This window comes from Papio anubis, chromosome 5 (assembly GCF_008728515.1).
Source record: "Papio anubis isolate 15944 chromosome 5, Panubis1.0, whole genome shotgun sequence".
NCBI lineage: Eukaryota > Metazoa > Chordata > Mammalia > Primates > Cercopithecidae > Papio > Papio anubis.
Window position 1 is genome coordinate 83,576,165 of NC_044980.1, and position 23,044 is coordinate 83,599,208.

General features: G+C 34.1%; 1 protein-coding gene across 3 annotated transcripts in view; it reads left to right on the top strand.

The window, feature by feature from the left end:
- The window catches only part of ADGRV1 (adhesion G protein-coupled receptor V1), a 585,058-nt gene that overhangs the window by 46,957 nt on the left and 515,057 nt on the right, over positions 1-23,044 (top strand). For all 3 annotated transcript variants that reach the window (XM_031666293.1, XM_031666294.1, XM_031666295.1), the window contains exons 2-11: positions 1,129-1,313; positions 4,105-4,254; positions 5,391-5,486; positions 7,672-7,776; positions 10,216-10,329; positions 11,997-12,562; positions 13,239-13,509; positions 13,881-14,210; positions 19,832-20,008; positions 22,457-22,680. In XM_031666293.1, the coding sequence (XP_031522153.1) occupies positions 1,129-1,313; positions 4,105-4,254; positions 5,391-5,486; positions 7,672-7,776; positions 10,216-10,329; positions 11,997-12,562; positions 13,239-13,509; positions 13,881-14,210; positions 19,832-20,008; positions 22,457-22,680 (2,218 nt within the window). The remainder of the gene's footprint in view (positions 1-1,128; positions 1,314-4,104; positions 4,255-5,390; positions 5,487-7,671; positions 7,777-10,215; positions 10,330-11,996; positions 12,563-13,238; positions 13,510-13,880; positions 14,211-19,831; positions 20,009-22,456; positions 22,681-23,044) is intronic.

Below are 23,044 nucleotides of genomic sequence, written 5' to 3' on the forward strand. Positions count from 1 at the left end.
ATCCGTATATACTTAACTGAGAACGTTGCATTTAAATCCTAAAATATATCAGAAACTCATGTATTTGGTGTGTCTAAATATAAAGCCACGTGTAGCCAAGTGGAAACATCACAAACAAGAAAATTTTATTACTTCTTGGCCAAGGTAAAGATTAATAGGAAGCATTTTGGCTCATAGAATATGTAATGCAGCTCCTTAAAACACGTGAACTTTTTATGTTCGTGTGACTGATCACATAGATCCATTGGAATCTTAATGATCCATGAGGGAAATTGTTCACATTTTTAGAGGTACATCTACATTACAAAACAGCAGCATTTTCAGGAGACCACTGCACTGTTGTGCTTTTGAAAGCTCTTGAATCCCAGAGTGCTGAAAGTAGGAACAATATTGATGACTCATACATATACATATCGTAGTAAAAAAAAAAAAAAAAAAAAAAGGTATCATGAAAAAAAGGAAATATACACTTTGATAAACTTGCTTATTTTAAAGCAACATGAACATTTTCTTAGATGTGGTCTTAGTATTTTAGCTAGTAAAATGAAAGAAATTTAAGTCCTGGAAATTTATCCCTTCTTTGAGAGGATTAGAATTTCCTTGCAATGACTAAGAATTAAAAAAAATTCTCAAAGGAGACAAATTTAAGGAAAAAGTAAACACCAACCAAGAAATCAATTTGTTGCTAGAAATGTAGCTTCAACTGTTTCAGTTTTGGCTGGTATTTCATAGTTTTATTTGTATAAATATGGTCTTTAATTAAATTTCCATGTTGCTGCTTAGGTTTTTCTTAAAGTGTGGATGTCAATAAATTTTTTACATGAACTAAATTTAATAAGTAAGTTTAACTTATAACTATTATCTTGGTATAGAAGCTAAAAAACAAAAAGTATTTCTGAATGGTAGAAAAAGAACCATAAGAGTACAATCGTGATTTTTTTAACTTCTGTCATCACACATCTGAGTTTGATGGCTTAGTAGTTGATATATTTATGTCTTAGTTGTTTGCTGTCTAACTTTTCATACTGTGTTTATGTCTATAAACATCACAATCTAATGAAAATAGATTAGATATATTTTGTGAATTTTATACATATATACATTTTGTTTTGTTTTGTTTTGTTTTAGGGATGCCCTCTGCATCTTTATTAGTAAATCTTCTTTCGGCTTTACTCATCCTGTTTGTGTTTGGAGAAACAGAAATAAGATTTACTGGACAAACCGAATTTATTGTTAATGAAACAAGTACAACAGTTATTCGTCTTATCATTGAAAGGATAGGAGAGCCAGCAAATGTTACTGCAATTGTATCGGTAAGAAATTATTATAGTTCTATTTTTACTGAAATAGATATGAAATTTCTTAGTTTTAATGGCAAGGAATTTTTTTTTTTTTCCGTTTGAGATTTTGAGCAGTTTCATTATGGTAAATGATAGATGATTTGCACATAACACTATTCCATTTTTATCTCTTATAGGTTTATAGAGTGCTCCAACATAACCATGTGCATTTGACAGTACCATTTTTAAAGATATAGACTGATCATTTTATAGTGTTCATATATTTATTTTAGAACAAGTACTTTTCATTTTGAGTAATTTGGATTGTAGTTATCTCTGCTCAGATATACTATCTATTGTAAGGTGGTGTAGAGAAAATGTATGGAATATTTAAAAGTAGAAAACTGACAATAGTAAAAAAAACTTTAGTTATGTCTGAGAACTCTTTTAGTGGGAAAAATTAAGAATATTAACTTAAGTGAATGTTAGGTAGAATTTGTTAAACTATAGATCTACCTTGCACACAGTTTAGTTACTGGGTGGATTGTGTGTGCGTGAGTGTGTATCTACTTTTAACCAGAAAGTTATGTTATATGACCACTAAGAACATTGCTATATTTGAGTCTCAAAGTACTTAAACATTTTGTTTGTAAAAATAAAATTTTAAGTAGTAGGTTTAATAATCACATTATGAAATATTATAAAAAGAGAAGATGCAGAAAAATGACCTATGAACAAATCCAATGCTATAATTTTAGTTATTTGTGACATACAGCTATATAGAGAAATTATTTTTAGAGTATGCATTATATTAGATAATCTTTTTCACATAATTTTCATTGAATCTTAACAATTTTTTCAGATTCCTTTATCATTTTCACAACTTTTCTTGATGGTGTTGTAATTACTTCCTTATCATTCTTCCTTTCCATTGAGGTTGCTTCTAATTTTTACTACTATGAATGTTATTCTGGTGAATATATATATGTGTATATATTTTGATTTTTACTTATTTTGAATTGTTAATTATTTGATTAATTTGCATTTGATTAATGAAATTGATGAAATGATTTTCATAGGCTGAATTACTGTGCTTTTCTGTTTGTTTCAGTGGCTCTTGATAATTCTTTCTTAAAGTTTGTGTCATTTTCTATAGTAAGGTATATTTCCAACACCCTTGACAACTTACTTGGATTTCTCAACTATTTAAAACTTATTTTTATGTATGAGAACTAGGAATTGACTAAAATTTCCCTGTACATGTTTTTTATTGGTACTAAATCAAATATTTTTTCTAGTAGTTAAATTACTCATTTTGTGCTGTTTGGTGAAAGAGATCGCATGTTGATCTGCACAAGGTCATGCAGAATCTTACTAATAATGTGGAGACTCTTACTAGTCATGCTGATTTTACAGAATAAGATCTTAAAAAGTTAAGGAGAAGTTTATGATGACTAAAACATTTGAAATGCTAAAAGAATTAGATCTTTATTGGAGATGTGGGAGAATATGAGTACAACTTTAGGTTGAGTTTGGGAAAGAGCAGTTTCTTTGAAACAGATAGGGAAATAATTGATTTTCCTGACACATTTTTTGTCAGGCCACATACACCTCTTTCTTTTCCTTCTCTCTTTTTTGTCGATATATAATTGTTGTATGTATTTTGGGGGGTATATGTGATATTTTAATATTTGTATACAATGTGTAATGATCAAATTAGGAGAATTGGGATATCCCTCACTTCAAACATTAATTTTTTCTTTGTGTTGGAAGCATTACAATTCCCCTCTTCTATTTTGATATATTAAATTATTTGATACAATAAATTAATGTTAACTATAATTTTACTACTGTACTATCGAATATTGGAACCCATTCCTTCTGTTTTTGACTCCTTAACCAACTTCTATTCATTGTCCTCTTCCCTTCTCAGCCTCTGGTAACCACCATTCTACTCTCTACCTCCATCAGATCCACATTTTTAGCTGGATGAGAATGTGTGGATGAGAAGATGCAATATCTATCTTTCAGCGCCTGGCTTATTTCACTTAACATAATGACCTCTTTTTACATTCATGTTGCTGCAAATGAAAGGATTTCATTCTTTTTGATGGCTGAATAATATTCTGTTGTGTTGCTTTGCATATATACAACATTTTTTTGAGAATTTTAGTTATAATTTGTCTTCTTGTTAGGTTTGCTGTAGTCTACTCCAGATCAATCAAGAGCAGAGAAAAAAATTCACATAATTGCTTTCCTATATAATTATTATTTTTCTGTGTAATATTTGTTTTCATTTCACAACATGAACAAATGATTTTGTTTAGAATCATTTCTTTTTTCTTTTTTTTTTTGAGGCGAAGTCTTGCTCTGTTGCCCAGGCTGGAGTACAGTGGTGCGATCTCAACTCATTGCAACCTCTGCCTCCCGGGTTCAAGCGATTCTCCTGCCTCCGGAGTAGCTGGGACTACAGACGCACACCACCACACCCAGCTAATTTTTGTATTTTTATTAGAGACGGGGTTTTACCATATTGGCTAGGCTGGTCTCAAACTCTTGACCTTGTGATCCGCCCACCTTGGCCTCCCAAAGTGCTGGGCTTACAGTAGTGAGCCACTGAGCCTGGCCTAGAATCATTTGTTTATTTCTGAAGATAAGTTTTTTTAGTTGTTAAATATTTATGATTTTTGTTTTTGTAAACCCTGTTGATAAATATAAAAGTCACTTGATTTATGCTTTTTCTCTTGATTGCTGTAATTAACATCAGTTTTACTTGTCCTAATACTGTGTTAAGTAAGAATGATCTATATTTTGCATTTCATAGCTGTATGGAGAGGACAGTGGTGACTTTTTTGATACATATGCTGCAGCTTTTATACCTGCTGGAGAAACAAACAGAACAGTGTACATAGCAGTATGTGATGATGACTTACCAGAGCCTGATGAAACTTTTATTTTTCACTTAACATTACAGGTAAGTCCATGTTTCCTCCTTATAGAAATTATAAGGAGGACTTATAAAACTTGTAAAAATCTTTTAGTGCTTAACAACGTATCTATCTAGAGATGAGCCAATTCAGATAACTGGTGGTGGTATTCGTAGAATCCAGAACTGACAACCTCTTCAGCATTTCCATAATCTGGTTATTCCTTGATCTTGTTCAGAAATTCCACAGCTAGTTTTTGAATCCATTCACCTTACTCGGGAATTGCCGTGACACTTGCTCCAGAGAACTTTGCCTTCCCTTTGGCCTTTTTTTCTTTTATTCCTCGCCTGCTACCAGATATGCAAAGAATGACTGTGACTTCTGAGTTCAAAGGACAAGGATACAAAAAGCAGGCATGGAAGTGGGAGGTCCCTGTGACTTAAATTCAGAGTACCGCTGGGGAAAAAAACTTGAGTAGTCTTAGGTTTAATTGAACTTTATGGCTTCATCTATTAGGTTGAGGCAATGACTCGCTAACAACATTCTGGTGTTTTTTTCTAAAGACCATTAAGAATTTTTTTTTTTTAATAATTGTGTCACTACAATTAAAATATTTGTGAAAATGACACTTGAAACAGTTATGTTTTGCTCTTTTAAGTCATTCTTTAAAAAATATACTTTTGTGCTGCTCTTGAACATCTGTGCAAATGTTACAGAAAACTCTGCATTTTATAAACATAGTTTTAATGTTTTATCTTCAATTTGGTTCTGTGATTCATAGAATAACTAATTCTAAAGTTCCAGTACCTTCAATAGCATGAGAAAAATTACATTGAATTTTGTACTGTGTGTGTACTTAATTCTGTTATATTAGTGACAGCATAGTAATTATAACTAATTTATAATATAGTATTACTAGCCAGTGATGATTTATAATTATACTATCATATATTATTAAGAGTCAGTGACTTATGCTTTTCAAAACTTTTTTGAAAATTTTTCATTTGGAACTTCTTAACCATATTGATGTAATTGGAATGTTTACTTAATCTGTACATTAAGATTACATATGTATTTTTATTATATTCTCAATAACTACTTGAAGACAAATTCTACAAAAATAAATATTTAATTTATTATTTTATTTTTAATTCATTATTTTATTTTTGGGATTTTATTTTAGAAACCTTCAGCAAATGTGAAGCTCGGATGGCCAAGGACTGTTACTGTGACAATATTATCAAATGACAATGCATTTGGAATTATTTCATTTAATATGGTATGGACACAATTTGATGATACTTGTGGTTGCTAGATAATAGTTTATTAAATTTTAAAAATTAGTTTTCGTGATGTTAGCAGTATCATGCTGTCTTTTGATATTTAAATAAAATTTGCTTTAACTTTATCTCTGTTTCACATTCTGTAGACCATTCATTTGTTCTACCCAAGATGTTTGTGAATTGAGGAGGCTTGTATGATCGTGGTCATCTGTTGTCCTAATCTCTTTTTGCTGATTGTTCCACCTGACTCCTTTGTTTCCACTTTTGTCTTTAATTCAGATATACCACCCATTGCTTTTGCCTGATTTCCCCAAATGTCACCTAAATAAAGTGTTGATTGTTTGTCAGACTCTTCTGAAAGTTTGGAGTTAATGGGAGATGAGAAAGCATATTGAAATAATACTTTTCAAAAAACTTACTATGAACTTAAATTGAATAGCAGGTGTTAACATCTCTTTAAAATTCTGTAGTCATCCCAACTCTTAAGATTTTCCCATTAATTGATATTTTCTGAAGGTTGAAACTTCATTTCATCCCACTCACTTTTGCTCAATAGTTTATTTTCTGTTCCTTAACTAAATTCCTGTGGCTCTGGTCAATCCTATGATCAGAGGGTTTTATGCTTGGAAACAAATACACAAGATAGGGCCCTTCTTTAGATAAATTGTTTCTAGCTCTTAAAATAAAACCAAGTTTATCTCCAATACAATTGAATTTGGCCACTAAATTTTAGACTCCAGTAACATTCCTGACTTGGAGTCTCTTTGAATCACATTACTAATTATAATTAATAAAACACGTTGCAGTACTTCCCAGCTTTTCATTTATTTTTAGATTGCTACTACAATTGGTTGTATTGTATGTCATTTTCTTGGTACCTTAACTTATCTTTGAAACAAGTGGGCTATAGGTAAATATGATCTTTATAATGCAGTATCTTCATTAAAAAGTGTATTTGACCAACCTCAGTTTAGTAGAAATTCGGTAACCTCCATTATACTATCATTTACAAACATTAAGTTAATTAATCAGCCATCTCTTATTTGAATGATAAGGAATTATTAATGATGAAGCAGGCTCCCTTAATTGCTTAATTTCTCTCCATATGGCTTTCCTGCTACACTAACTCCCTGTGTATCACCTCTGACCTCATACTGATTTGTTTAAAGGTTTATTTTGTTGTTGTTGTTGACATTATACATCTTAGCCTCTGGGAAATGAATCCTAGTTTCTGGCATGAGTCCCAGGTCCCTGACTGGTGGGGGTCTCAGTGCTGCCAGGCAGCCTTTGACATCCTTAAAATTAAACTAAATAACCATTGAGCTCACAGTGGTGCTCAATAGGCTGGCTTTGGTTTCCACCCTGAGGATGATTATGTTGGTAGTGAAGATGACATTGATGATGATGATAATAATAGCAACATTTACTGAACCCTCAGTATATGTCAGGTAGCAACATTTACAGAAGCCTTAGTATAAGCACTTGATGTGAACTATTGCATTGAAACCTTATCACAACCCTTCAAGATGGGCATTCCTAACCCCAGTTATGGATGGAGCTACTGAGTTTTGCTGTCACCCGGAGAATTGGCCACTGCTTCTGTAACCTGTGTGCACTTGGCTGCGTCTGTATTCCTCCTCTCCCACCTTGAATTTCCACCAGCCAAATCAGCATATTTCTTTTGAAGTCCTCGCTTTCACCTCCTGCAGAGATCCTGTCCTGAAGGTTGTTAGCAGTGTCTGCTTTTCACTGACAAGCTGGCTGATGTGGAGAAAGAGGGGTTGTGGGCAAGGCTAAGTGGTGGTCCCAGTGACCTGCTGCCTTGGTCTGGAGGCTTAACTCATGTCTGTCACCTCCTGGGCCTCTGTGAGCATTTGAGTTTGTCACCTTTCAACTAAAACACCTTTAACTTCCTCAGCAGAACAGCTACTTGATGGTAGAACCAGGACAAGAAACTGCATCTTTTGCTTGGCTAGTTTTTATGTTCCCTTTACTCTATTATTTTTAACTTTTTCAGCATTTTAAAGCTATAGTTCATTGAGGCTAGGAAATATCACATTCTTATATACAGTGTGGATTGATTTGTCTGTGGAAATCGAGCGTTTCTGAGGTAATAGTTTTTACCGCCTCATACCTCTGATTGCTCAGCTCCTCATCATCTGTGCTTGCTCTCCTCAATAGCTTCCCTCAGTCACAGTGAGTGAGCCCAGGGGCAGAAACGAGTCCGTGCCTCTTACTCTCATCAGGGAAAAGGGAACCTATGGAATGGTCATGGTGACTTTTGAGGTAAGTTTACTCCGAAGTAATTTTATTTTAGTTACTTTTATTTTTATTTTTGAGACAGAGTCTTGCCCTGTTGCCCAGGCTGGAGTGCAGTGGCATGATCTCAGCTCAGTGCAACCTCTGCTCCCTGGGTTCAAGTGATTCTCCTGCTTCAGTCTCCCCAGTAGCTGGGATTACAGGCACGCTCCACCATGCCTGGCTAAGTTTTGTATTTGTAGTAGAGACAGGGTGTCACCATGTTGGCCAGGCTGTTCTTGAACTCCTGGCCTCAGGTGATCTGCCTGCCTAGGCCTCCAAAGTGCTGGGATTACAGGCGTGAGTCACCGCACCCGGCCCTGAAATCACTTTAAATGCGAACACTGGAGTTCATACCAGGTGGCTACAGTTTTGAAAATCAAAGTTCCTTGTATAATAAACACGACACAATACAATTAAAAAAGATGAATACTTTTCTGATCTGATACATTTCATGATTAATATAAAAATGTTTTCCTTGCTGCTTGTGTATACAATGCTTACATGAAATACAAGCTAACATTTTAGTTATGTGGGAAAAATAAATCATAAGATAGAATAATAATGTTAATTCTATAAATTTCATAAAACTTTTATGATAAATGTTTTCAAAAATAGGAAATTTTAAAATACCCATGGATTACTTAGGTTTATGTAAAATTATTTAATATGTTGTCTTTCTCCATTTTATTTTTATTTTAGTTTTTTTTTTTTTTTTTTTGAGAGAGGATCTTACTCTGATGCCCCGGCTGGAGTGCAGTGGCACAGTCATGGCTCACTGCAGCCTCAACCTCCTGAGCTCATGCAGTCCTCCTGCATCAGCCTTCTGAATAGCTGGGAATACAGGTGTGCATCACCATGCCCAGCTAAGTTTTAATGTTTTTTGTAGAAATGAAGTTGCATTATGTTGCCCAGGCTGGTCTCGAACTCCTGAGCACAAATGATCCTCCCTCTTCAGCCTCCCAAAGAGCTGGGATTACAGTCATGACCCACCATGCCTTTCCCCTACCCCCCATTTTTTTCAGTACACCAAATGGATGGTGTTTATTGCCATTGCACTCCACCATGGGAATCCATAAATGTTACAGGATGTGGCATGAATATGATAAGCTGTGGGTGACGTGTATTTTTCAGGTACTAGCTCTAATCATGTGATTTGATTGCTTACTGACCATGTGCCAATCATTGTGTCACCACATTGCTGTTCCGTGAGATACACATTTAAATCTCCAACTAATTTTTGTGTTTTCTGTGTTTTCTAGGATCCGCAACATGATCATACACTATTTTCAAACATTAGAGTGGTAGCAATTTCAGACACCAGTTTCTTTCCTAATTATCAATTGTAATATCAATAAAATGGAAACTTATATTTATGTAACACAATTCTATGGAAGCATAGAATAGTTTTGTTCATGCTTGTGGGTGTCCACATCATATGGTAGTTATGTTAACTACACAGAACATAGAACAGCAGAGGGCAATAATGCATGAAAAACATAGTAAACACTAACTAAATATGCAGTAGTCTTGCAAGTTCTACACTGGAAGTCATACACAATTTTTCAGGCACTTAGGAATATGCATTTAGACAATAAATTTTTGAAAGTTTTTCTGATAAATATTGGAAAAATTAGAAAATAATTGGCTGTAGAAAGAATAAATCATCCAGGTTAGAGTGTTTTCAACTTATCTATGGATGTCTAAAGTTATTTTATCAGATTTGTAGCCTGTTTTCTGTTTAAATAATTATAAGTAACGTTTTTGGAGTGCTTAATATTGCCATATATTGTTGTAAGTGCTTTATATTGATTATAACTGCATACAGATAGCACCCCTCCCTGGCACTCGATCTCTCTCATACTATTCTTAATTTTTTCTCCATGATACTTATTATCATATAACACACACCCATTTATTTATTTATCATTTATTCCCTTCCTTTAAATGTCAGGTCTATATGGTGCGGAGTTAGCGCTGTTCACTGCTAAATCTTTAGTACCTAGAAGAGATGCGGCATGGAGTACTCAACAAATGCTTTTTTTAATGAATGATTTTATTCATTCTTCACATCTTCACATCCAGCTTGTGAAGTGGAAAATATTGGCATTTGATTCTGTTACTTGAGGGAATTTACTAATCTTGAATACCCTTTCTTCCAAAAAGAAATATTTATAGAGTATTTCTCCCCTCAGGTTTAACGTAATGCTTGAGAAAAAGCAGCTCATGGAAACCACGTACTTTAATGCAGTTGTAGTCAATATCTATAATTACGTTATAGGACCTATTAATTTGAAGGGCAGAATGATATAATTCTTTCGGAACATCTTTAAACTTCAGATTTTTGTCAGCTGACATCACAATGATGCTTTCTCAATCTCGAGAAGTATTTTGTATTTATTGACGGCATTGTGTGTTTCTTTTCAGGTAGAGGGTGGCCCAAATTCCCCTGATGAAGATTTGAGTCCAGTTAAAGGAAATATCACCTTTCCCCCTGGCAGAGCAACAGTAATTTATAACTTGACAGTACTCGACGATGAGGTTGGCTAATGTTACATACCCAAATGGGACAAGGACCCTGTGTTGCAGGACACAGTCCTATATAAACTTAGTGTATTGTGGCCAGTCATACCTCAGCTATAAATAGCTGACTATTTTGGAATACATGTTATTATTATTTATCTTACTTAATTCACATTAAATTGTACATCTAAAAGCTGATGAATTTGAATATAACTAGCAACCATACATAATACAAACATTTAAGCATTTTGTATACCCTGATAATCTATTTGTGTTCGTGCTTTCAATTTTGAGCAAGAACAGTACTAACCTGGAATAAATATTTTACTACAAAAGCAAAGAAAAATTCTACTTAAGTTGATATTCTTTTGTTTGGATATTTTTAATGTTCACATTTATGGGAAGGTTTTTATTATTTTCATATTTCACATTGAGACTACCAAGGATAGAGATACATGATACAGCTAGCTTAACTGCTAAGAAAAGAATGAATCTGAGCAATAATGTGCAAGGATGTCCCCCCCATGAGCTAAACAAGAGAAAACATGACTTTTTAGAAAAGAAACTAAATTTTGCCAGAAAAGAAAACAAAAAGAAAATAGCTGGGAGTTTGTAACCCTTCTTCTACCCTCCTACAAATATTCCGAAACTAAATCACAAGAAACCTCAAGAGAAGGAAAAAAAATGTATTAGAGTATTAGAAGACATTATGAGAAAAGAGTTCTTCTCTTGAAAAAAAATAAAATATTTGGAAGCATTGATATCTCTAGTTCCTGTGGTTCTGGAAGCAAGCAAAAAAAACCTTTTGTTTTAAGATCTCAGAGCATTGAACGGGCTATAATTTGGGGAGATGATTAATTATACATTTTGATTGTAAATTTGAAAGATCAATCAAATCATAACATTTTAAGATAAATAGCTTTGCTTTTTGTATTGCTACTGATGGAGGTAAAAGTATGCATTTTTTTCTTCACTTTTATTTCTAAAATAGAGTTTGTGGTGAATGAAAAGCTCACACAGCACTGTGGAGATTAACCCCAAGATTTCTCTGCAGGAGCATTAAAAAAAAAAGGAAAAAAAAAACACCAAAAAACAAAAAAGCAAAAATTGCACTTTAACAGTGTCAACATTTTTCCTAGTAGTGACTCTTACAGCTTTTTCTCCAGAGAGGCATGATGTGTATCTCGAAAAGCATATATTGGTGTCACATGTTTAACTCCTGAATTAACAACCATTTGGAGAAAAGCAAGAATAATTCACAAGGAAAACTAACAATTTTTATGTAATGTTTAACGTACTTTCCAGATTCTTAGGTATTATTAGATTTTCAGTACTACTTCTGACCCTACCAAACTGATAAAACTGATAGAAATGTATGACAGTTTTTTACTGTTTAATCTTTGGAGTTACCCAAAGACCAGTTAAGGTTGAAAGACATTATACTTATACTTCATTAGTTGTACTGTTGCTTCATTATGTTTTCTTTTCCTGTCTAAAATACGTTATTTACCTGTGGAAAATATTTTATTAATTGGAGACTAAACAAGCCTTTCTATTTGCTCCCTCAGTTAGAGAATTTTTATTTCTATGTGATTGTATTGAAGCATAATGACTTGTTACACTTTAGTTTCTTTCCAGGTGTTTTGGCTGTTGATGTTTTGCCTCTGTTTATATTCCTTTAACAGGTACCAGAAAATGATGAAGTATTTTTAGTTCAACTGAAAAGTGTAGAAGGAGGAGCTGAGATAAACACCTCTAGGAATTCAGTTGAAATCATCATTAAGAAAAATGATAGTCCCGTGAGATTCCTTCAGAGTATTTATTTGGTTCCTGAGGAAGACCACATACTCCTAATTCCAGTAGTTCGTGGAAAGGACAACAATGGAAATCTGATTGGATCTGATGAATATGAGGTTTCAATCAGTTATGCTATCGCAACTGGGAATTCCACAGCACATGCCCAGCAAAATCTGGACTTCATTGATCTTCAGCCAAACACAACTGTTGTTTTTCCACCTTTTATTCATGAATCTCACTTGAAATTTCAAATAGTTGATGACACCATACCAGAGATTGCTGAATCGTTTCACATTATGTTACTAAAAGATACCTTACAGGGAGATGCTGTGCTAATAAGCCCTTCCGTTGTACAAGTCACCATTAAGCCAAATGATAAACCTTATGGAGTCCTTTCACTCAACAGTGTTTTGTTTGAAAGGATAGTTATAATTGATGAAGACAGAATATCAAGGTATGATTTATTTTAAATATATTGCTACCATTATTTTAATATATTATTCCAAGATTTAAGTTTTGTGATGTTGGACACACCAACGAACTGTTAGAATATGTGTCATTTTTTCTACCATGGCTTCATTGTTTTCTTTCTTATTTGGAGTGTGATTTAATTATGCAAATGATTTATAGTATAGTAGTTCCCTAGGACGCATTCACATATCTACACCTTCATATTAAAAATGTTTTTTTCACCAGGCATGGTGACTCACTCCTGTAATCCCAGCACTTTGGCAGGCTTAGGGGGAGGATTATCTTAGGCCAGAAGTTCGAGACCAGCCTGGGCAACAAAGTGAGACCCCGCCCACAAAAAATAAAATAAAATAAAATAAAATGAAAAGATTAGCTGAGTGTGGTGGTGTCCACCTGAAGTCCCAGATATGTGGGAGGCTAATGCAGGAGGATTGCCTGAGTCCATGAGGTTGAGGTTGTAAGCTCTGATCACACCATTGCACTTCAGCTTGGGCAACAGAGTATGACCCAGTCTCAAACAAAAAACAAATCAGTTGTTCTTTTGTTACATAGATTCTGTTTTTATCAGTGTCTAATGGACAACTTGACATTGGGAAGGCTAATCTAAGGGAAATAAAGTGTACTATGTGACAATATGTATTTCTTTTAAAACATTTAAGATTTGAAGAAATCACAGTGGTTAGAAATGGCGGTACCCATGGGAACGTCTCTGTGAATTGGGTGTTGACACGGAACAGCAGTGATCCCTCACCAGTAACAGCAGATATCACACCAAGCTCTGGAGTTCTCCATTTTGCACAAGGGCAGATGTTGGCAACAGTTCCTCTTACTGTAGTTGATGATGATCTTCCAGAAGAGGCAGAAGCTTATCTACTTCAAATTCTGCCTCACACAATCCGAGGAGGTGCAGAAGTGAGCGAGCCAGCAGAGGTATAACTCTTGTTACGCTTTACGCTTGTTAATATTTCTGTGCTGTAGAAGAACCAAAGAATTTGATCATACATATCAACTTTATGTTTAGTTTGAAGGGACAGGAAAAACACTGGCTTTGGAAAGATAGTTTTCTTGTTCAGTATTCCTTCTGAAAATAAATATTTTACTCTCTAAAAACTTCCACAAACTGATATAGGAACATTTCCAAATCTGTTTTTGGTTCATCTTTTACTCTATTATGTGTAGGAAGTCATCATTTTTAGACATGAAATATTAATATTCAAATTAGAATAACATGGAAAATACAGAATTTGATAATCTCAGATGTGAGAATTCTATACTTTAATATTTTATTCCTTTATCTGCAGCTTTTGTTCTACATTCAGGATAGTGATGATGTCTATGGCCTAATAACATTTTTTCCTATGGAAAACCAGAAGATTGAAAGCAGCCCAGGTGAACGACACTTATCCTTGAGTTTTACAAGACTAGGAGGGACTAAAGGAGATGTGAGGCTGCTTTATTCTGTACTTTACATTCCTGCTGGAGCTGTGGACTCCTTGCAAGCAAAAGATGGCATCTTAAATATATCGAGGAGAAATGACCTCACTTTTCCAGAGCAAAAAACTCAAGTCACTACAAAATTACCAATAAGAAATGATGCATTCCTTCAAAATGGAGCTCACTTTCTAGTACAGGTACTTTTAGTATTAAAATAATCATAATTTTGGTTAACCCTCAAGTGTACTAATCTGTGTGAAAGAATTAACTAAAATTATTTTGACTTTGTTATTTTGCTGTCATTTATATTTTGTTACTAAAAGTTATTTAGGTAGTTGGAAGAGAGATGATGCCTGCTCCTGAGGTGTATAAGGATAAATAAGACAAGAATTTTTACCAAAGTTAATATTTTAATTACGTGACATTAAAAGTACACCAGACGTGAAATGCCAGTCATGCAAGTCAGACTGTCATGGATAACATAGTAGAGTAACTTACAAACTATTACAGGGGAGGGCAAGAGAAAGAGAGGCTAACTATGCTTTGAATTGATTTGGGAAAATATGACATAGGAATAGGATTTGTAGGATAAGTGTGTTTTCATAATGAATATTATAAGGAAAATATTTCAGAAATAAAGCAATATGAGAATTTATTTTTCTTTTTTTTTGAGACAGAGTCTCTGTCACCTAGGCTGGAGTGCAGTAGCACGATCTCAGTTCACTGCAACCTCCACGTCCTAGGTTCAAGCGATTTTCCTGCCTTAGCCTCCCGAGTAGCTGGGATTACAGGTGCCTGCCACCACACTCAGCTGACTAATTTTTGTGTTTTTAGTACAGCTGGGGTTTTGCCATGTTGGCCAGGCTGGTCTTTTGTGTTTTTAGTACAGATGGGGTTTTGCCATGTTGGCCACCTGCCTGGGCCTCCTAAAGTGCTGGGATTATAGGTGTAAGCCACCGCTCCTGGCCCAAGAAAAATTTTATAAATACTTTTAAATAATATACTAAAAAATCAATTTCTTTGTCTAGGTAGAATCTCTGTACCTTCAACTGTTTAGTAAAGTCCCCATAACATATCCTTCCATTTTACATATTTCATTTCTTCTGCTAACCAAAATATTATTTTTATGGCCAAAGTGCAAAATATCTGCACTCATTTATGATACTGTTGTTGTTTTCCATGTGTTGATTGCTTGACACTTAAATTCCAAAATCAATAAAGAGTGCTTATTAAATTATGTAAACCAATTAAATACAGAATCAGGTAGTGTGAATGGACTGACAAGGAAAGAGCTAAAATCTTATGTTGCCATACATTTTACCAACTGAAGTATATAGCAAATGAAATATTCTATTTCACTAATTTCTTTGAATCTTACCACATTTAAGTATGTTTCATATTTTGTCTAGATTTTCTTTTATGATGGATTTATTATTCTTTTCTCTGGAGTTTCTGATTGTCTCTTTTCTATATGTTATCTTCACTATATTTTTGAGACCTTGCTGCTATCTTCCTGTGCGTGTTGAATGTTGAGTTTAGCTAAACTAACTGCTTTCTATGCTTGTTTTACATCTGTTGTCTGGGATGTTTTTTACTGAACTCCTGAATTTTCTTAATCTCTTGCCTTTTCCTTCTGGGATTATGTTGTAGTTTTATTGTACTATATCTACCCTCAAACCACATGTGTTGAAATTATATATGTAAAGTAAACTTTTTGAGTCTTTGAGCACCTGAAATGTGAAATTTTATACTCATATTGATAGTTTGGCTTGGTAGAAATTTCTAGATTAAAATAATTTCTTCTTCAGAACTTGAAAGGAATTGTTGTTAAGCTTCCAGAGTTGCAGATGAGAAATTTGAAGGGAAGGAAATGATTTATCTTTTAGATAACTCGATCTTTGTCTCTGAAAGCTTTTTACAACTGTTTGTTGGTGTTCTGAATTTTGTAAGACTGTGTCAGCACTTGGTAGGGTGACTATTTTCATTTTGAAGACTCCCGCCTTTTTTTAAGCTGAGCCTCCAGGCATACTTGTGCTGTTAGTGCATTTTTCGAGAACTCTTGTCCAAGGGGCTTAGTGGGTAACCTGTTGTGGGGATGTAGGATTTGTCAGTATGTAGGCGACACCTTTTTGTAATATATCTACACAGAGGGAGGCATTTGCCATCTTCCCCAGAGCCCTACACTAATGGCAGTAGTTATTCACCTTTATTATTATTCACCTTTATTATTATTATTATATCACCTTTATTATTATTAATTTTTCATCTTTATTATTATTAATTTTTGTTTTCTTGCATCTCCTCCAAGTGGGAAAATTTTCATGTGATGCGTGCTTCTACTTGTGAGGATAACTCACTCTCTGGAGGACCCTTGGATTTTTCTTGGAGTGGAAAGATGGGGAAGATGGCTCTATTCACAATTGTGTCTGGTTTGTCCTGTGGCTTGTGGATGCCAGGGAGTCTGGATCTGTGAAGTGAAATACTGCAAATGGCCATGCAAATGGCCATGCACATGACTTGGGCCCTTGTGAGCATTAAGTTAAAACAACTAGAATGCTGCCACCAGAACACATTTAGAGCTATATTTAGAAACTAAAAAACAAAACCAAAAAAACCCTCTGGCTTTATACAAAAACATGACATAATTTGTTTGCTTTTAAACATTGATTTTATTAATATGGAAATGCATACTGATTTTACCAGTTCACACTTACAGTAGCATTTCTGAAGTTTCAAGACTGTCTGGGATACAATTTGTTGAGTTTCAGAATTTAATGGAATTTTTTTGATGTCAGCACTTGTTTGTCTTCTGTGCTGTCAGTGTCCTCAGGTTTCAGGGTTTCAGAACATTCTCATAAGTATATGTTCAAGGATTTTTTGGAATGTTTTGGTGCCTAGTGTTCTCCCTTTTGTTTGTCTCGTCTGGCATCATCTATAACTCATACAAGAACCAGATTATTAAAACAAGTGGAATGAGGCCAAGATTTTACACAGTTGCTTTTGCTTTCATGGAGGCCTGGGCATTCTGGCATATGTGGAATAGCTGCGGTGATGTGATAAAAAGTTTTGAGAATTGATGATGCAGAAACGTTGTTCTGGAGTTACAGAGAATGTTTTTGTTATTTTAGCTTTCTAATTTCTTTTCTCATAATGCCTCAAAAGTAGTTTTTACTATGAATAGAGACAGTAAAAACTGTGCTAATATATATAAAAAATCTGTACCAATATCAGTATCCTCTATGTTAAACTTTTAATCTTTTAAAAAAGTCCAATATTTCTATCCAAGTAGCTGCAGAGAATTCTTGTATAAATACATCCTTTGTACGAGTCAGATATTATACTAGCTACTCTGCCTCAGTATTCTATATAAATATGACAAAATTAATTTTTGATAACACTTGAAAACTAAGAAAAAGTTGAAGAAGGATGTAATTAATATCTGATTTTTGGTGATCCTGGGTTAGAAAGTTGCACCACTAATTTCAGACTCAATTCTTTGTGTATCTCTCTATATAGTTAAAAAACATAGGTCTTATGGTGCAGTTAATTTAACACTCGCTTAGGGGGAAGAAGGCATTATTAGTCACTGACATAAATCATTGAGGTTCAAAACAGTTGTAGGTTCTGGAAGGCTGGTTGGAATAAGAGGGTTGTGTAGTTTTCATAGTACGTAATGGATGAGCAACTCAAGAATAGGAAGCCTCAGCCTCTGCAAGCAAAGTTGAATGAAACTAAAGAAAGGAGAATTCTTTAGTCGCTCCTCATTCTTTAGTAAACCTCTCAGCTAAATACATTAGTCTGAGGTGCAGCTTTTGGCAAGCATGGGGTTACTAATGTGCTGTCCCAGTGGCAAACTATTTGAAAGTAAAGAACGATTCTTTATGAATGAATAGAGCAGTTTGATTTAGCAGATGGAACCCAGACAAAAAAAGGCTTATAGGCTAGGAAATAAGCCATGTACAATTAACATTTTCTTTTCCATCAGTTCATATCATAACCGTCTATATTTTCTTTCTAATTTGTCAAAAATACTATATGTAAGATTAATTGTATAACATTTTTGATAAGTGTAGGGAAATATGACTTACATATTTCTTTCTTTTTAGAAAGTTTTGAGTAAAAATATGTTGATTTTTTCTTGATACTTAACACAGTGTTATCTGTTTAGCTCTTCTTGAATATACAGCAATGAGAATGTTCATTCACAAACATGTGCTTGGTCATACATGACCAGTGTATTTTAGAAATATCTTTGCCTTATAACAATACACACCCTTATATTTATATACCATTCAAATATATGTATTTTATTTAACTTTGTGCTATTTTGTAAGATAAATATATATGTGTGTATATATTCCTTTTCTCTAGAAAGAATGACAGTTGCATGACTTTATCTTTACATTTAATTTACATTGCAAAGTAAATGCAGTATACTAAAAATCATGTTTTATTTTATGTGACTTCATCTATATGCCAATACTTGACAAAATTGATCAATCTAATTTTTTTCTTTTTTCGAATGAGTATTTACCAAAACCAAAATTATTTATGTCTTTCTCCTGTATGTGATTTTTTTAAAGCAAAATGTGTGACATTTAAAAAAGACATTTACTTTTATTCGTTAACATGTACTATTCATCACAAAGTAGGAGGGAAATCAGTACCAGTCCTGTCCACGTGTGGAAAATCAATTTAAATCACAGTTCTACTGGTGGTTACTTAGTGTCATCATTTCAATATTATAAAGCCTAACAGAGGGCTTTAAAGAGTGGGAGAGACATGTTTTATTAAGTTAAAAGTTGCATTTTATTTTAATATTTAAAATCCCTATGGTTTTTGTAGTCCTGTAATGATTACCTATTCCTGCACTCTTGAAGTGAACACTGTGTCCTTTGAGAAGTTAGATTTTGAAAAGTTAGAATATTGAAAACGTTGAATGTTTGTGATTTATCAGAATTCTTATAGAGCTCAGATTGTGTAGAAGGGAGGAATTAACAAATATTTATTGTGAAGCTGCTGCAGTTTCAAGTCTATGTCAAGCCTATGTCATGTATAGGGAAAATGCTGAAAAGGACACAGATCCATAAGAGTTCTACAGACCTGTTGGGAAGTAAAAATCTGGAATGCATCAAATGATGATAAACCAGCAATATGTAAAGTGTATAACTACAGGGATACTATATGTTATACATTGCAGTTCTTTAAATGTAAAGAAGCATGAAGTTATAAATGGAGTTCTGAGTGGTCTTCTGATACTGAATTTTGTCTGGAGGAGAAGGGAAATGGGGGATGATTGGAAGTCTGGGTCAGTCGAAGACAGGAAGGAGATGTGTACGACTGATATTTGGCTTTAAGGTCAAGGTAGTTGGATGTAGGTGGCAAGGAGGAAAAGCAGATGGTGGCACTGGCGATGATACTAGTGAAGGAGCCTGGAACAGGGACAGTGATTTCTGTTTTGGATATTGTATATGTAAGGTGTTTGTGTGACATTTATATGATGTCTGGTGGCAGTTGGCTATAATGATTTGGAATTAGAGGGAGAGATGCAGAGATTATTAAGGAGCAGGCATAAAATTATAAGATAAAGAGTTTAGGGAGACCCCTGGGGAATAATAATTGAGGGGCAGAAAGAGCTCCAGAGGCCAGGGAAGGAGATTGAAAAGGGATGGTGAATGAGGGAGGAGGAGAATAAAATTGCCAAGTTATTGGTGACCTCTACCTATGCTTACTTTGTTGCCCCATGCTGTTACGCTTTTTAAAAACATTTCTATTCTATCAATTCTTATTACTTTTTTTGTGTTTTTGTTTATTATAGTTGGAAACTGTGGAGTTGTTGAACATAATTCCCCCAATCCCACCCATAAGCCCTAGATTTGGGGAAATCTGCAATATTTCTTTACTGGTTACTCCAGCCATTGCAAATGGAGAAATTGGCCTTATTAGCAATCTTCCAATTATTTTGCATGAACCAGAAGATTTTGCTGCTGAAGTGGTAAGTAGGCTCTTTCTTACTGATGGGGGCTAATGAATATGAAGTAATGTACCGACACTATTTTTAAAATAGGATCAGCATAACACTGTTTTTAAAATAGGATCAGCATATAGGGTTAACAGATCTTAAACAGCTTCACAGTGTACAAGAAAGTTTCAGTATGTCATTTGAAATAGGTAACTGATGATTACGTGATTTTCCCATCATGTTTTACATTATTAGGTAGAATGAAATTAGAATTAATTGCTCACAGTGAGTGTAGGATATTTTGATGTGACAGCTTTCAGACAGTTCTATGACATTTGATACTACAGTGGTAGCCAAACATAAAGTTTTTTTTTTTTTTTTTTTTTTGAGAGAGGATTTTACTGTGTCATCCAGGCTGGAGTGCAGTGGCGTGATCTCAGCTCAGTGCAACCTCTGCCTCCTGAGTAGCTGGGACTACAGATGTGTGCCACCACTCCTGGCTACTTGTTTTATTATTATTATTTTTAGTAAAGATGGGGGTTTCGTCATGTTGCCCAGTTTAGTACCCAACTCCTGAACTCAAGTAGTCCACCTCCCTCGGCCTCCCCACGTGATGGGATTACACACATGAGGCATCGTGCCTGGCGTATAAACCTTTTCTTTTTTTTTTTTTTTCTTAATGGCCAAGACATGGCACCACAGGTGTGCTTGACCTACTTCATTTCTGAGCATTCCATATATTTGGGTTGGAGTGAGGTGGCCAGCTTGGGTCTTATGCTTGATGATGGAGATGATGGTGGTAAAGCTGTGGAATGCTAAATCTTAAGAATTTCTTTCTTTATATATACAATATATGTAAATTTTTACATATAGACATATAAAAATTTCACATGCAGAGCACACCATCCCTCCCCTTCAACCATGCCCTGGTTGAATTTCTGTCTTAGGGAGGGCTCTTCCTTTAGTCTTACCATTTCCTGAGTCATAGTTTGTCCAAGACCTTCTCCAAATCCCCCACACTTAAATTTGATTTAAACTGAGTTGAGGTTTAGATCTGAAAGCAGGAGAGTTGTTTTTGTTATCAAAGCCTTATGTTAAAATATGGTGACCTCAATTTCCATTGTATATTAGCATCTATAAATGGACAGAGACGTTTCATTTTTCAAGATGGTTTTGATTTTTCATGTTTTTCTGAATACACTTCTAAAAACAGGAAAGCATTTAGTTTGCTCTTAAGGAATGGATTGCTTTTATTTATCTTAGATAGCTGTAAATTTACCATTTCATATTTTTCCCTTAAGAAAAATTAGCTTTTAGGAAGTTTTGGGCTCCTTGGACCTGCATTCTTCCCCTCTTGGGAAACAGCAGAAAAACTAGGAGTTTTCCTTTGTTTGTTTCAGATACAGCCTGGATGATGCCCACTCCCTCAAGGTGATTCAGGGTCCCAGCCCTCTGTTACTTCTTTTGTCTTCCCTAAGAATCTTTGCTCACTAGTCTCAGGTTATGACCATTGTTAGGTGAAGTAGCAGAATGATTAATGGTGAAAATATCTTTTTTTTTCCCAAGATGAGCTTAAAGGGCAAAGAAAAAATAAAACAGCATACTCCTCTTTTAGGAGCATAAAAGGAATAGCGTAATCTAACCATTAAATATTCCTTTATATTCTTCCTTTGAAAAAACTTCATCATGATCTGTAGTGATGCTTTTATTATATATTTTTAAAGTGTACTGCCCTTGAATGAAGCCACCAAATACAATTTGTTTCAGAATTATTATAATAGCTTCCATTTATTTGACTTATACTGTAGAGAGGCACTGTTCTAGATACTTTACTTAAACAATTTGTAATCGTCACTGCAAACTTGCAAAATAGGAAATCATTAGCTTTATTTCACATGAGAAAATTAGGATCAGAGAGGTTAAGTAACTTGCTCAAGGTAACCCAGAATCATGATAAAAATATCTGATTTTATTTCTATGGTATTTATCCTACTGGTTAGAAACATTTTTTTAAAATTTTGCCCCCATCACTTAGGATGTATTTTATATGACATAATTTTCCAGTTTTAATCACTGAAGTTTATTTTTCAGTTTATATTGTGATGGTAAGTTAATTCTATCTTCAGAGAACCTCTAATGGAAATTTATTCTTTAGCAAGATAGCTGTATGTTTTTCACAATTCTTTGAGTTTTAAAATATTTGTCTTTTATCAAGAAAACTCAGATTAGACACATTTTTGGGTGAGGGGTGTTTTGTATATAAATTTGGTTAGCAAAAATTAATAAAAATATATTTAAAGTTATTTTCGTGCTTAGAGGATTGTTTGTTTGTGTTTTAATGCATTTAATAGTTCACTTCTCTATATAGAATACATATGTTCACACAATAATATATGTACAAACTAATAGCAATACCAAAGCTTGTATAATTTCTGAACATACATTTTAGAAGAAGTTGTTCTGTTCTTTTATTTTTATAAGGTATACATTCCCTTACATCGGGATGGAACTGATGGCCAGGCTACTGTCTACTGGAGCTTGAAGCCCTCTGGCTTTAATTCAAAAGCAGTGACCCCAGATGATATAGGTCCCTTTAATGGCTCTGTTTTGTTTTTATCTGGGCAAAGTGACACAACAATCAACATTACTGTCAAAGGTGATGACATACCGGAAATGAATGAAACTGTAACACTTTCTCTAGACAGGTAAGAACAAAACAACCAAATGTTTAGTAACATTTATGTTTGAGTTCTCTTCAATAACTTTGATTTTTGTTTTATTCTTTTTTTCTATATAAAGTAAAAAAGAAAAATCAAGTAAATAGTGTTATACTGGCCTTCAGACTGTTCTGTTATTTGTTGATGGCTTCTGATTAGACTATGAGTATAATTATATGTTTCAGTGAATTTTTACCCTGCTATTCATTGTGAAGAAGCACTGCAGAGAGAATTTATGGAAGGTATCAGATAAATATGAAACATAGCTAATATGTTGTTATATTAAAAAAAAGGCACAAATCTAAATCGAAAACGTTAGGTTAAGCAAACGGTTCTGCTGGCTTTATGTTCA